At 42.5% G+C, this 15841-nt stretch overlaps 1 protein-coding gene across 4 annotated transcripts in view; it reads right to left on the bottom strand.

Moving 5' to 3' along the window:
- Positions 1 to 15841, bottom strand: part of PTPN11 (protein tyrosine phosphatase non-receptor type 11) — a 90856-nt gene that overhangs the window by 48470 nt on the left and 26545 nt on the right. For 2 of the 4 annotated variants that reach the window (XM_019038373.4, XM_019038372.4), the window contains exons 2-6: positions 15009 to 15131; positions 10952 to 11146; positions 8069 to 8261; positions 6792 to 6908; positions 5407 to 5520 (exon numbers count right to left, since the gene is read on the bottom strand). In XM_019038373.4, the coding sequence (XP_018893918.1) occupies positions 5407 to 5520; positions 6792 to 6908; positions 8069 to 8261; positions 10952 to 11146; positions 15009 to 15131 (742 nt within the window). The remainder of the gene's footprint in view (positions 1 to 5406; positions 5521 to 6791; positions 6909 to 8068; positions 8262 to 10951; positions 11147 to 15008; positions 15132 to 15841) is intronic. The other 2 variants (XM_063694362.1, XM_063694361.1) reach the window with 1 other exon arrangement.

Raw genomic sequence — 15841 nt, 5'->3', positions numbered from 1 at the left:
TGGTCCCAACTACACAGGAAACTGAGGCAGGAGGATCACCTCAGCCCAAGAGTTCGCAACTGTGTGTTTGCGCCACTGCACACCAGCCTGAGCAACACAGTGAGACCTACCTCAAAAAAAAAAAAAAGAAAAAGAAAAGAAAACTGCTTAGTAAGAAGGAAAAAATCAACCCTCGGCGATGAAAAGCTTTTTATAGAAATATGCCAACCTAACAAATGAAGAAGAATGATAAAATTACAATATCACTACCATATAGTCCCTTATGAATTAATGGATCTAAGTAATAATGATCAGTAGCTGCTAAGAAAATCAGAGAAGAAACAACAGGACATAAACACCTCCTGATACACCACCATACATGCTATCTTGCCAAAGAAAACTTGTATCCAATAAAGTCTCTAGATATATCAACTTACAAGAAATATAAGGGATGGATACATGCTTAAGTCCACCACAGAGAGGCACTCAGCAAAATTCAGACTATAAGTAATTCTCAGGACAAATGATCTGCTTTCTTCAACAGCAGAAAAGACAGGGAGAGGGGGAAGGAAGACAGAAAAAGAGAGATGGAAGGGACATCAGAGTATTCTAAGAGACTTAAGATTGTTTTGTTTTGTTTCGTTTTGAGATGGAGCCTCACTCTGTCTCTAGGCTGGAGTGCAGTGGCGCGATCTCGGCTCACTGCAACTGCCACCTTCTGGGTTCAAGCGATTCTCCTGCCTCAGCCTCCCGAGTAGCTGGGACTACAGGCATGCACTACCACGCCCAGCTAATTTTTGTATTTTTAGTAGAGACCAGGTTTCACCATGTTGGCCAGGATGGTCTCGATCTCTTGACCTCGTGATCCGCCCACCTCAGCCTCCCAAAGTGCTGGAATGACAGCCGTGTGCCACCACGCCCAGACTTAAGATTTTTACAACAGAAATATTATGAGACTTAGCCAACCACAATGTGTGAAGCTTATCTGAAAAATGATTGAACAAAATATTTTTAAATTATAAGACAATTGGTATAATATGAACAATGTTGGGTTATGTGATGCATTTTTAAGGATTCCACAAATATTGAAATATTTATAAATAAAAAATATGATGTCAGGGATAATTGATAAAGCTGATAATGGCATATCAGGATCCTTTATATGAATCTGTTTTATACACATTTGAAATTTTTTCATAATCAAGGTGGAAGAAAGCACTCCCAATTCAAACAAATTGCTGCTGGGCACAGTGGCTCATGCCTGTAATCCCAGTACTTTGGGAGGCCAAGGTGGGTGGATCACCTGAGGTCGGAAGTTTGAGACCAACCTGGCCAACATGGTGAAACCCCACCTCTACTAAAAATACAAAAACTAGCCAGGTGAGGTGGTGGGTACCTGTAGTCCCAGCTACTCAGGAGGCTGAGGCAAGAGAATCAGTTGAGCCCAGGAGGTGGAGGTTGCAGTGAGCTGAGAATGCACCATTGCACTCCAGCCTGGGCAACAGAGTGAGATCCATCTAAAAAGAAAAAAACACAAATTGCAAGTGTGTGTGTGTGTGTGTGTGTGTGTGTGTGTGTAGCAATCAGGAAAATGTGAATAGTGACTGATATGTGTTAATATTAAGGAAATACTGTTAATAGTTTTAGATATGATAATGCTATTCAGGTTATAATTTTTTGAAATAAAATAGTTACAAACGAAATGATGTGTTAAGATTTGCTTCAAGGCCGGGAGCAGTGGCTCACACCTACAATCCCAGCACTTTGGGAGGCCAAGTCAGGCGGATCACCTGAGGTCAGGAGTTTGAGACCAGCGTGGCCAACATAGTGAAAACTCTGTCCCTACTAAAAATACAAAAATTAGCTGGGCATGGTGGTACACACCTGTAATCCCAGTTACTCAGGAGGCTGAGGCACAAGAATCACTTGAACCCAGGAGGCGGAGGTTGTAGTGAGCCAAGATCAAGCCATAGCACTCCAGCTTGGGGGACAGAGTGAGACTCCATCTCAAAAACAAAAAACAAAACAAAACAAAACTCTATCTCAAAAAAAAAAAAAATATTTGCTTCAAGACAAGTCAGGGCTGGGGAAGTGAGTGGGGCAGAGTCGAAAAAGATTGGCCATATTATCAACAGTTGTTAATGCTGGGTGTCAGGTATACTGCTATAACTATCCCATTCTCTCTACTTTTGCATATAATAGAAATTTTCCACACTAAAAAGTTTTGGAACAATCGGCTTTCCATTCAATTTTGATGAGTGGTTTCTAAAACTTCTGTATCTTCCCATCTTACCTCATGAGGCTTTATGAAGGTGAAATGAAGTGAACGTAATGAAATGAATGACTGCTGAAATGCTGCCTTTTATTATTTAGGCAGGCAGGGGACAAGGAAGGCAACAGTGAGGCTGAGATTTCAAAATTCTGTCTCATTATGTTTACCATCAATTTTTTTTTTCTTTTGGGACAGGTTCTGGCTCTGTTGCTCAGGCTGGAGAGCAGTGACGTGATCTCAGCTCACTGCAGCCTCAATCTCCCAGGCTCGAGCAATCCTCCCACCTCAACCCCCAGAGTAGCTGGGACTGTGGGTGCGCACCACCACACCCAGCTACTTTTTGTATTTTTTGTAGAGACGGGGTTTTACCATGTTGCCCAGCCTGGTCTCAAACTCCTGGAATCAAGTGAGCTGCCTGCCTCACCCTCTAAAAGTGCTGAGATTACAGGAGTAGCCACTACACCCAGCCTATCATCACTTTTTCACTGATGCTTTTCATCACTGTTTTCCTTCTCTCAACTAGAAGCTCCCTTTAAAGGCAGTAACCCTGTCTGTCTTGTTCACTAGTGTCTTCAGAGCCTAACGCGAAGCCTGGGATGAGAGAATAAACTCAAATTCAAGTCTCTGTTCAGCAATGTTGAGCAAGGACTGAGAATGTTCTATTCTACACTCCTCCCCACTGCTGGAATTCAATCAATATCTGTGGTATGGGCCGGGCACAGTGGCTCACACCTGTAATCCCAACACTTTGAGAGGCCAAGACAGAATTGTTTGAGCTCAGAAGTTCAAGACCAACCTGAGTAACGTAGTGAGACCCCATATCTACAAAAAATGAAAAATTAGCCGGCTATGGTGGTGCACACCTGTAGTACCAGCTACTCAGGAGGCTAAGGTGGGAGGATGGCGTGAGCCCAGAAGTTGGACGCTGCAGTGAGCTATGATTGCACCACTGTACTCCAGTCTGGGCAGCAAAGTGAGACTCTGTCTCAGGAGGAAAAAAAACAAAACAAAACGAAACAAAAACTGTGGTATGAAGGCTGAATAATTTACTTAACCTCCCTTAGGCCCCTCAGCTGGAAAATGGGAAATCATATCTATCTCAGCAAGTTGTTCAGACATACTCTGGCTAAAAGGACTTTATTTGCCCAGTATTCACTTATTCATTCAATCCACAAATATTTATAAATTGTAGTCCTCAAAAAGCATAGAATAATCATTCCCATAAAACAGAACAGGAAAATAAAATGATGTAAACATGAGTTAAATGTAAATCTCATTCAACAAACATTTATGGAGTTTCTTCTGTGTACTAGGCACCGTGCTACATGCTGGGGACAGCTGCAAAGGTAAATATGCCAGAATCCTTGTTTTTGAAATTTTCTGTCAAATGGATGAGGAGAAAATGAAAGAGATCACATTGTCAATGGGTAAGTGATATAGAAGAGTGCAATGGGAACATAGCACACTCCCATCAGGGACATTCTCCAACCCAAGTTAGTTTCAGGAAAGAGATCAGTTCACTTAAAGTCAGGAAACAACGGATGCTGGAGAAGATGTGGAGAAATAGGAATGCTTTTACACTGTTGGTGGGAGTGTAAATTAGTTGAACCATTGTGGAAGACAGTGTGGTGACTCCTCAAGGATCTAGAACCAGAAATACCATTTGACCCAGCAATCCCATTACTGGGTATATACCCAAAGGATTATAAATCATTCTACTATAAAGACATATGCACACGTATGTTTATTGCAGCACTATTTACAATAGCAAAGACTTGGAACCAACCCAAATGCCCATCAATGATAGATCAGATAAAGAAAATGTGGCACATACACACCATGGAATACTATGCAGCCATAAAAAAAGAATGAGTTCATGTCCTTTGCAGGGTCATGGATGAAGCTGGAAACCATCATTCTCAGCAAACAAACACAGGAACAGAAAACCAAACAATGAGAACACATGGACACAGGGAGGGGAACATCACACACACTCTCTGGGGATGGGGGCAAACTCCTGGATTCAAGTGGTCCACCTGCCTCACCCTCTCAAAGTGCTGAGATTACAGGAGTGAGCCACCATGCCCAGCCTATCATCACTTTTTCACTGATGCATTAAAGGGGAGGGAGAGCATTAGGACAAACACCTAATGCATGCAGGGCTTAAAACCTAGATGATGGGTTAATGTGTGCAGCAAACCATGATGGCACATGTATACCTATGTAACAAACCTGCACATTCTGCACATATATCCCAGAACTTAAAGTATAATCAACAAAAATAATTTTAAAAAAAAAGAAATCAGTTCACTTAACTTACCAGAGTTATCAATTTGAACTCTGAAATTAAAGCCACCACATTTGGCACGTCAAGGCTGGAGGATCACTTGAGCCCAAGAGTTCAAGACCAGCCTGGGCAACACTGCAAAACCCCATCTCTACAAAAAAATACAAAAATTAGATGGGCATGGTATCATGTGCCTGTAGTCCCAGCTACTCGGGAAGCTTAAGTAGGAGGATCACTTGAGCCCAAGAGTTCAAGACCAGCCTGGGCAACACTGCAAAACCTCATCTCTACCAAAAATACAAAAATTAGCCAGGCATAGGGGCATGTGCCTGTAGTCCCAACTACTCAGTAGGCTGAGATGGGAAGATCACTTGAGCCCAGGGAGGACGGGGCTGCAGTAAACCGAGATCGCGCCACTACACTCCAGCTTCGGCGACAGAGCGAGACCCTGTCTCAAAAAAAAAAAAAAAAAAGCCACCACAAGGTGTTTCTCTTTTACTCATACTCATTTGCTGCACTAAGGCTATAGATTGTTTCTAAAGACCCCAGTGTGTGCTGGAAATCTTTCGAAGAAATTAGATCCTTTTGTTTCTCTGAGATTTTGCCACCAGTCCAAACCAAAAGAGCCAAATGGAGCGGTTGGCACATCCATTGACTACTCACTGCCAACTCCCTTCCCTCAGAACACAATGCTCTTCTATTTCGAAGAAGCCCTCTCAGCAACTTGTTCCGTGTCAATCAATGGCCAAATTAAAAAAGGACGTCAGTTTCAAGTCTCTCAGGTCCAATTCCAAACACAAGAGCAACTTCTCCTCCACTAAAAATAGGATATAACAACTCACGTAAAAACAGTTTTATAATAACTTACCTCAAATTCTTCCCAAAAGCCTTGTTTGACTTTATCTGTGGTCTCAGCTAATTTGCTTAGTTCTCGAACTCTGCTTTCTATTTCAGCAGCATTTATACGAGTCGTGTTAAGGGGCTGATCGAGTACAGCAGTTGATGTAAAATAAAGAAAATATTACAGAAAAGGGTGTTAATGCAAAAAAAAAAAAAAACATGTCTATGTTGATATTCATAAAGGCACGGACAGAGGGTTCATAGGACCCTGTAATTCACAATAAAAGTTTTCAAATCATTTCACCGTGTTTTCTGTTCAGCCAGAAAATGTATCTTTCTTCAGTCTTCACATACACTTTACTCTGCTGATATAAATTCAAGCCTATTTTTCTTTATGAATAGACCACATTATTTAGAGAGATTATATCATTTTCCACTATCATAAAGGTGAAATTTGAAATAGCAACAATGCCAAAGTGAATAAGTGAGGTTACCTAAAGGTAACCAGAAGTGGATCTATAATGAAAACTTGCTTTAAAACTCTGTACAGCCTTAGGCCAGACGCAGTGGCTCATGCCTATAATCCCAGCACTTTGAGAGGCTGAGGCAGGCAGATCACTTGAGGTCAGGAGTTCAAGACCAGCCTGGCTAACATGGTGAAACCCCATCTCTACTAAAAATACAAAAATTAGCTGGGTGTAGTGGCACCGCCTATAATCCCAGCTACTCAGGAGGCTGAGGCAGGAGAAGCTCTTGAACCCGGGACGCAGAGGTTGCAGTGAGCCAAGAACAGGCCACTGCACTCCAGCCTGGGCGACAGAGCAAAACTCCATCTCAAAAAAAAAAAAAAAAAAGAACCTCTGTAATGCCTTTTACAGATAAATATGGGAATAATATAAATCTGGAATATGTTTCCAAGTACTATAGCAGGCAGTCAGTGAGTGGAATCATAATAAGAAAAGATTTAGGGCCGGGCGTGGTAGCTCACGCCTGTAATCCCAAAACTTCGGGAGGCCAAGGCGGGCAGATCACCTGAGGTCGGGAATTCAAGACCAGCCTGGCCAACATGGTGAAACCCCGTCTCTATTAAAAACACAAAAACTAGCCGGGCATGGTGGTGGGCACCTGTAGTCCCAGCTACTTAGGAGGCTGAGGCAGGAGTATCGCTTGAACCCAGGAAGCAGAGGTTGTAGTGAGCCAAGATTGCAACACTGCACTCCAGACTGGGTGACAGAGTAAGACTGTCTCAAAAAAAAAAAAAAAAAAAAAAAAAAAGATTTGATAGTTGAAGCTGCAATGGGTACATGGAGGCTGATGATACTATTCTGTCTACTTCTGTATGTTTGCAAAATTCTCTATTAGGATTTGTTTTAAGTTTTTAAGGAGAAAGCTTGAGCTTTCCAATACGCTCACCTGCTTGAGTTGTAGTACTGTACCCAATGTTTCCACCATAGGATTCTTCTTATAATGTTCCACAAGATCTGTCAAAGAATCAAACCGTTCTCCTCCACCAACGTCGTATTTCAGTTCCTTTCAAGATAAACACATGACATTTATTATTTGTTACCTTTATGTTACATTATTGTTTTCAAGCACTCTCATGTTCACTGCAGCATTATTCACAATAGCTAGTATATAGAGACAACTTAAATGTCCATCAAAAGACAGATAATAGGCTGGGTGCAGTGGCTCACGCCAGTAATTCCAGCACTTTGGGAGGCCAAGGCGGGCAGATCATTTGAGGTCAGGAGTTCAAGACCAGCCTGGCCAACATGGTAAAACCCCATATCCACTAAAAATACAAAAATTAGCCAGGCTTGGTGGTGGACACCTGTAATCCCTGCTACTCAGGAGGGTGAGGCACGAGAATCACTTGAGCCCAAGAGGCAGAGGTTGCAGTGAGCCAACTGTGCTTCAGCCTGGGAGACAGACGGAGACTCTGTCTCAAAAAAAAGATAAATAATAAAAATGTGGTGTGTGTATACAAATATACTAAAAGTGTAAATATACTCAATATACTCAAGTATGATAAGTATAATAATATATTAAATATGCTAATATACTAATACAGTAACTATACTAATATATTAAGTATAATAAAAGCATAGACGAACTTGACTAAGTAAGCAAAGAAAATCTGACTTTGGATCAGGCACAGTAGTTCACATCTGTAATCCTAACACTTTGGGAGGTTGAAGGAGGCAGGCCTCTTGAGCGCTAGTTCAAGACCACACTGGGCAATGCGGCAAAACACCATCTCCACAAAAAATACAAACTCTAGCTGGGCATGGTGGCACACACCTGTAGTCCCAGCTACTCAAGAGGCTGAGGGAAGATCAACTGAGCCCAGGGAGGTTGCACTCCAGCCTGCGTGACAGAGCAAGACCCAGTCTCAAATGAATAAACAAATGAATATTAAAAAAAAAAAAAAACAGAAAGAAAATCTGACTTTGAATGTAATGGTGTTTGTCCTCTTCCAGCAGAAAAATCACCCAAAGATTTGGGTCACCAGACCCAACGTGGTGAAACCCCATCTGTAGGTGATAGAGCAAGACCCTGTCTCAAAAAATAAATAAATAAATAAATAAAAGACAATCTGACTTTGAATGTAATGGTGTCTGTCTTCTGTCAGCAGAAAAATCACCCAAAGATAACATCTTGCCAGACCCATTTTTCAACTGGAGATTTACCTGACAGCGAATCATAACATGGGTCACTTTAGACTTGCCGTCATTGCTCTCCCCTTTGTCATCACCAGTGCGCACAGAAAGAACAAAATCTCCAGGGTGGCTCTGGCTCTCTCGTACAAGAAAACTACCATGTTTTCCTTTTTCAGTTAATAATTTCTCTGCTTCTTTCCCAGAGAGGTGTCCATGAAACCACCTAAAGTTTTTAAAAAATAAAAAAAAATTTAGCTCTACTATAGGTTCATGTTGTTCTTTCACAAAACTACTGTGAAAGAACACAGTAGCTCTCCTAAACACAATTAAAAAGCAGACACATTCCTCCAAGGGATTGATCAATCCCACCTGAGACAGAAAATCTGCATCCCATGCAGGCAGGAAAAACCACAAAGATGGTAAGAATGACCACTAAACTTCTTAAATGAGCCCACAGTCCTTTAGAGACAAATGCCCCAATCTTTCCTGTTTTTTTTTAAATCCCTCCTCTTTTAAAAATGCAATTTGCCATTCGTCCATTGCCCAATCTTAAAAGGACCAACTGTTTAATTATAGCCATTTAAAGAAGTTACAGGCCATGCATAGTGGCTTATGCCTGTAATCCCAACACTTTGGAAGGCCAAGGCAGGAAGATCGCTTGAGGCCAGGAGTTCAAGACCAGTCTGGGCAACACAGTGAAATCCCCATCTTCACAAAACAATTAAAAATTAGCCTGGCATGGTGGCAACTGCCTGTAATCCCAGCTATACACGAGGCCGAGGCAGGAGGATCACTTGAGTCCAGGAGGTCGAGGCTGCAGTGCGCTATGATCATGCCACTGCACTCCAGCTTGGGTGACAGAGCAAGACCCTGTCTCAAAAAAAAATAAATAAAGTCGGCCGGACGTGGTGGCTCATGCCTGTAATCCCAACACTTTGGGAGGCCAAGGCAGGTGGATCACCTGAGGTCAAGAGTTCGAGACCAGCCTAACCAACATGGTGAAACCCTGTCTCTGCTAAAAATACAAAATTGGCCGGGTGTGGTGGCAAGTGCCTGTAATCCCAGCTACTCAGGAGGCTGAGGCAGGAGAATCACTTGAACCTGGGAGGCGGAGGTTGCAGTGAGCTGAGATCGCACCATTGCACTCCAGCCTGGGTGACAAGAGCGAAACTCCATCTCAAAAAAAATAAATAAATAATTTGTAAAAATAAAGTCAAAATAAAGAAGTTGTAATAAAAAGTTGTAATAGAGACGGGCACGGTGGCTCACGCCCATAATCCCAGCACTTTGAGAGGCCAAGGTAGGCGGATCACCTGAGTTCAGGAGTTTGAGACCAGCCTGGCAAACATGACAAAACCCTGTCTCTACTAAAAATACAAAAATTAACTGGGCATGGTGGCACATGCCTGTAGTCCCAGCTACTCAGGAGGCTGAGGCAAGAGAATTACTTGAATCTGGGAGGCGGAGGTTGTAGTGAGCCGAGATCGCGTCACTTGACTCCAGCCTGGGTGACAAGAGTGAGACTCCATCTCAAATAAATAAATTTTAAAAAAGAAAGAAAAAGTTGTAACAGAGACAGAAAATCATTTTGAATGTTTGTCCTTGCCTTGGCATGTGAACACTCAATTAAAAAGGATCTTCATTATAAATTAATTCAAACATTCCAACCTTTTCCATATATACAACCTATACTTCAACAGCCTCCAGTGTCTTTGGACTATATCCTGGGTGATCACCTCAAACTGTATAATGCACATAAGACTTGGAGTAAAAATGAGGGATTTTGCTAAAAATATGAATTACCAGGCTCCACAACCAGCAATATCAATACATGTAAGTCTGAATGAGGCCCAGGAATCTGCTTTTTAACCAGCACTTCAGACAGTCCTGATGTAGGCATCCAAAGCCATCCAAGGACAGACTTTGAGACAATACTGCTCCATGTTTTTTGGGAAGCATCTTAACATAGTTCTAATAATAAAGTGGCTTTTTCCCTCAGGATCTTGGTCAGAAAGCAAGTACTATTATGGCAGGTGGTGTTAAGGGCTCATCATCAAAAGAATAAACTTTGAGTTATTCTTCATCCATACTCAACTGAAAACAGTAAAATTTAGAAATAAACTGTACAGAGTTGGCTGACAGCCTTTTACCTGAAGCTACGGTGGTAGCTAGAGAAACAAATTATCAGCACATAATAGCACTGACATAAAGGTATAAGCTGAAAAAATCATACCTGAAGACACAAAATATACAAACTAACTAAGAGATCCTGAATTTGCAGCAAGTCAGAGAGGAGACTGGGAATGTACAAAACGAATACAATCAATAAATAAGTCAAGCCCATGCTTTCATCAGCCTAGTTCCAACACAGGGGGAAAGATCTCGAAAATAACACAATCTTCTCTAAGCAAGGTCATTCTCACATAATTGTGGTGATAACATTAAAAGAACTGATGAAAAAGCTGACCCTCTGAGCTCTCTGCTTTTCCACTTCTGAGCTTAAACTGACATCTGTTGGTGACATTGCTGAATAACTGGTCGAGAGCCACCATAGAAAACTGCTGCTATTTTGGTGTCTCCATTATCATTTGTTTTCCTCTAATAACTCTCAAAGATTATCTGCTGAAGTTCAATAAGTCTTAAAACTAATACACGTACCAAGTATATGCAGGAATGGTATGCAACCCCTATAGGATGAGTGTAAGTAACACTGATTAAAACTTTTGCAGGAAAAAGGTACTCTGAAAATAATTTGATGCTATTAGTCTCACTTTAGTAATTCTTTAAAGATTACAGCTCAAAAAACAGTCACAAGCCTTTGGAGTCAGAGAGTCATACACAGACCGTCATGCATTTCTGACACTCAGGGCACAAGGGAGCAGCAGACTTTGTGTTCACTAAAATATTACTGACCTTTCAGAGGTAGGATCTGCACAGTTCAGAGGATATTTAAGCTCAATGACATCTCCATTCTTCTCTTTTAATTGCCCGTGATGTTCCATGTAATACTGGACCAACTCAGCCAAAGTGGCAAATTTCTCCCCTCCATACAGGTCATAGTAATCACCAGTGTTCTGAATCTTGATGTGGGTGACAGCTCCATTTCTTCTAAAATAGTCCATTGGAAAGGGAGGCAAGGGGACAAATAAAGAGTTACACCAGTAAAATCAGATCTCATCTTCCACGTCGGATTTTACCTAAGTGTTGAAAGAAACCCAAGGAACGAATTTACCTATTCCCTATAAGAAATACGATGGGTGAAATAACCACATGTCAACCAACTCAACACAAAGGTCTTTATTACTTTCTTTACCTTGCATATCTTTTTTTTTTTTATTTTTTTGAGATGGAGTTTCGCTCTTATTGCCCAGGCTGGAGTGCAATGACATGATCTCGGTTCACCGCAACCTTCGCCTCCCAGGTTCAGCCTCCCAAGAAGCTGGGATTACAGGAATGCGCCACCACGCTCGGCTACTTTTGTATTTTTAGTAGAGATGGGGTTTCTCCATGTTGGTCAGGCTGGTCTGAAACTCCTAACCACAGGTGATCCACCCACCTCGGCCTCCCAAAGTGCTGGGATTACAGGCGTGAGCCACCACGCCCGGCCTACCTTGTATATCTTCTATTTTGAATGACTGGCCTATCGAATTGCATATATTAAGTGACAATAACTGTATAGCTACCAAAACACTTGTACAAAAATATTCATTGCCACTTTATTCATAATAGAAAAACATTTTGTTTTTTAATCATAAAAATGCATAAACAAATAGTGCTACATTACTATTCATACAATGGAATACTATGCATTATAAAAATTGTTGTGTTACTACTCATACAATGGAATACTATGCAGCAATTTTTCTGTTTGTTTTTGAGACAGAGTCTCGCTGCATCACCCAGGCTGGAGTGCAGTGGTGCAATCTTGGCTCACTGCAAGCTCCACGTCCCGGGTTCACACCATTCTCCTGCCTCAACCTCCCAAGTAGCTGGGACTACAGGTGCCCACCACGACGCCCAGCTAAATTTTTTTGTATTTTTAGTAGAGACGGGGTTTCACCATGTTAGCCAGGATGGTATTGGTCTCCTGACCTCATGATCCGCCGCCTGCCTTGGCCTCCCAAAGTGCTGGGATTACAGGGGTGAGCCACTGTGCCCGGCCACTATGCAGCAATTAAAAAAAAAAAAAAAAAATGATGGCCAGGCACGGTGGCTCACGTCTGTAATCCCAGCACTTTGGGAGGCTGAGGTGGGAGGATCACCTGAGGTCAGCAGACCGATACCAGCCTGGCCAACATCGTGAAACCCCGTCCCTACTAAAAATACAAAAATTAGCTGGGTGTGGTGGCAGGCACCTGTAATCTCACCTACTGGGGAGGCTGAGGCAGGAGAATCGCTTGAACCCGGGAGGCGGAAGTTGCAGTCGGCTGAGATCTCGCCACTGCACTCCAGCCTGGGCAACAAGAGTGAAACTCCCACTCAAAAAAAATAAAAATAAAAATAAAAAGACACATGTAATTTTAAAGACACATGTAATGACACAGTTTCCAATACGAGGTAGTGTTATCCCAAAGCACAAAACAATATATGCAAAAGGTTACTATATTCATTGAGGCATTATATATCATTTTAAAATATTAGACACAACTAAATCGCTACCTGCTGGTGACAGTATATAGAAGTTATAAAATATTCACATGATAGAATGCGATCCAGCTGATTAAAAAGATGAGAGAGATCACTAAAAGATTTAGGTAACTGAAAAAAATTACAGAGAAATATATTTAATGTTCTACTTGATGTGTAAAAATAAAAGGAAAATAGTAATAAAAATATAAATTTGCTTATTTTTATAAAAAGAAACATAGGGCCAGGCATGGTGGCTCATGCCTATAATCCCAGCACTTTGGGAGGCTGAGACAGGCAGATCCCTTGAGGCCAAGAGTTGGAGATTAGCCTGGACAACATGGTGAAACCCCATCTCTACTAAAAATACACAAATTAGCTGGGCGTGGTAGTGTACACCAGGTGCTGTAATCCCAACTACTTAGGTGGCTGAGTCATGAAAATCACTTGAACCCAGGAGGTGGAGGTTGCGGTGAGCCAAGATCACACCACTGCACTCCAGTCTGAGTAACAGAGCAAGATTGTCTCAAAAAAAAAAAGAATGAAAGAAACACAGAAGGGTAAACAAGAAATTAATAGAAATGGCTACCTACAGAATGGAGATAGTGTGCAAGGGAGTAGGAGTAAGAATGAGATTTCTCAGGCCAGGCGCGATAGCTCACGCCTGTAACCCCAGCACTTTGGGAGGCCAAGGCAGGTGGATCACTTTAAGTCAGGAGCTCAGGACCAGCCTGGCCAACATGGTAAAACCTAGTCTCTACAAAAAATACAAAAATTAACTGGGCATGGTGGTACATGCCTGTAATCCCAGCTACTCAGGAGGCTGAGGCAGGAGAACTGCTTGAACCCAGGAGGCAGAGGTTGCAGTGAGCCAAGATTGTGGCCACTGCACTCCAGCCTGGGAAAAAGAGCAAGACTTTGTCTCAAAAAAAAAAAAAAAAAGGCCGGGCATGGTAGCTCATGCCTGTAATTCCAGCACTTTGGGAGGCCAAGGCAGGCAGATCACCTGAGGTCAGGAGTTTGAGACCAGCCTGGTCGACATGGTGAAACCCCATCTCTACTAAAAATACAAAAATTAGCTGGGCATGGTGGCATGCACCTGTAATCCCAGCCACTCCGGAGGCTGAGACAGGAGAATAGCTTGAACCCAGGAGGCTGAGGTTGCAGTGAGCTGAGATCACGCCATTGCACTTCAGCCTGGGCAATAAGACTGAAACTCCATCTCAAAAAAAAAAAAAAAAGATCTTTATCAATCAGCATGGAGATCAAAAAAAAAATTTTTAAGTTGCAAAATGATACATACATTATAAATCCATGTATGTGAATTTTTTAAACACACAAACCAACTTTATATTGTTCATACACAGTACAAGTGCAGTACAACTATAAAAACACGTTCAGGAAGAATATATGCCAACCTCTTGGTGGTTTCCTCTGGGGAAAGAGGGAGGGAAACGGGCCTGGGCAGGGAAGCAAAGGGGACCACAACTTCCTCAGTCATGTTTTACTTGTTGATAAAGGAAAGCGATCTGAAGAAACTCTTAACAAGTATTTTTCTTATTAAGAAGTCAACAAAGTCTGAGTGTGGTGGCTCATGCCTGTAATCCCAACACTTTGGGAGGCTGAGGCAGGAGGATCACTTGAGGCTAAGAGTTAAAGATCAGCCTTGGTAATACAGTGAGACCTCATCTCTACAAAAAATATTTTTTAAAAATGCTGAGCATGGTGGCACAAGCCTGGAGTCCCAGCTACCCGGGAGGCTGAGGCGGGAGGATCACTTAAGCCCAGGAGTTCAAGGCTGCTGTAAGCTGTGATCGTACCACTGCACTCCAGCCTGGGCAACAGAGCAAGAGCTTGTCTCAAAAAAAGAAGGCCAGGCATAGTGGCTCACGCCTGTAATCCTAACACTTTGGGAGGCCGAGGCAGGATTGCTTGAGGCCAGGAGTTCAAGGCCAACCTGGCCAACATTGGAAGATCCCACCTCTATTAAAAAAAAAAAAAATTGAAAAGAAATAAAATTTTTAAATAAATCAACAGGAAGGAAAAGAAAAATGCAGAAACCAGGTTCAAGATGTGTGGAACAAGTCTCAAGCACTGGAGGGCTTAAGAACTTCTATGACCTGCTCCAACTCACCTTCCATGAGGTCTCAGAGGGAGAAGAAGGGCCCTCCTTACTCCCCTTCTGCTAAATGTCCAGGAGGCCACTCCCCAAACCCTGAAGGCAGCCCAGGGCTCAGATAAGGCCTTCAAACTCAAAATGCAGGCAGCAAGTTATCCAGGCATGGTTTTACCACTTCCTACCTAGAAAACACTCTCAGGATCCTCTCTTTTCATTCCAACTTACCTAACGGAAAGTGTGAAATCTCCAGGGTTACTTTTACTAGGCCTTGCCAAAAAACTGCCATCAACTCCTCTTGTCAACAGTAGGTTTTCTGCCTCCACACCAGTGATATTTGGGTGAAACCATCTTAAAAAGAAAGAGAAAGTAAGTAATAAAAAAACAAGACACTGTCAGCACTACTTTCCACAACAACACAGCTAAGACGCATTATGAGCAGAGTAGAAAATTTTAGAAAATACAAATCAAGACCTTCCCTGTCCCTTCCCCCTCTTCTCCTTGGTCAATGCCTCCTCCCTGCCTTTCCCTTGGTAGAGACCTGGGATTCAGTAGGGGGGGCTGGGGATATGATCAGAGGGACTGGGGGCTAGGGTATTAAGACAGTGCACTGAGGGGGCCAGGCCCAAGAAAACAGACCACGTGGTCGCAAGACTGAGCACATGGAATAAAAATAAATAAACTAGAGGCAGGGCACGGTGGCTCACGCCTGTAATCCCAGCACTTTGGGAGGCCGAGGCAGGCAGATCAGCTGGGGTCGGGAGTTCGAGAGCAGCCTGACCAACATGGAGAAACCCATCTCTACTAAAAATACAAAATTAGCTGGGCATGGTGGTGCATGCCTGTAATCCCAGCTACTTGAGAAGCTGAGGCAGGAGAATCGCTTGAACCCAGGAGGCAGAGGTTGCGGTGAGCCAAGATCACACCACTGCACTCCAGCTCGGGTAACAAGAGTGAAACTCCATCTCAGAAAAAAAAAAAGAATAAATAAGCTTCTTAATAAATAAGTTACCATGTTGAGGATAGCAAGCCAGGTTTCTCACTGTTGGGGAGACACAAAT

Source organism: Gorilla gorilla, chromosome 10, assembly GCF_029281585.2.
Source record: "Gorilla gorilla gorilla isolate KB3781 chromosome 10, NHGRI_mGorGor1-v2.1_pri, whole genome shotgun sequence".
Lineage (NCBI taxonomy): Eukaryota > Metazoa > Chordata > Mammalia > Primates > Hominidae > Gorilla > Gorilla gorilla.
Note: the sequence above shows the minus strand (reverse complement) of the source record. Positions and strands in the feature narration are given on the sequence as shown.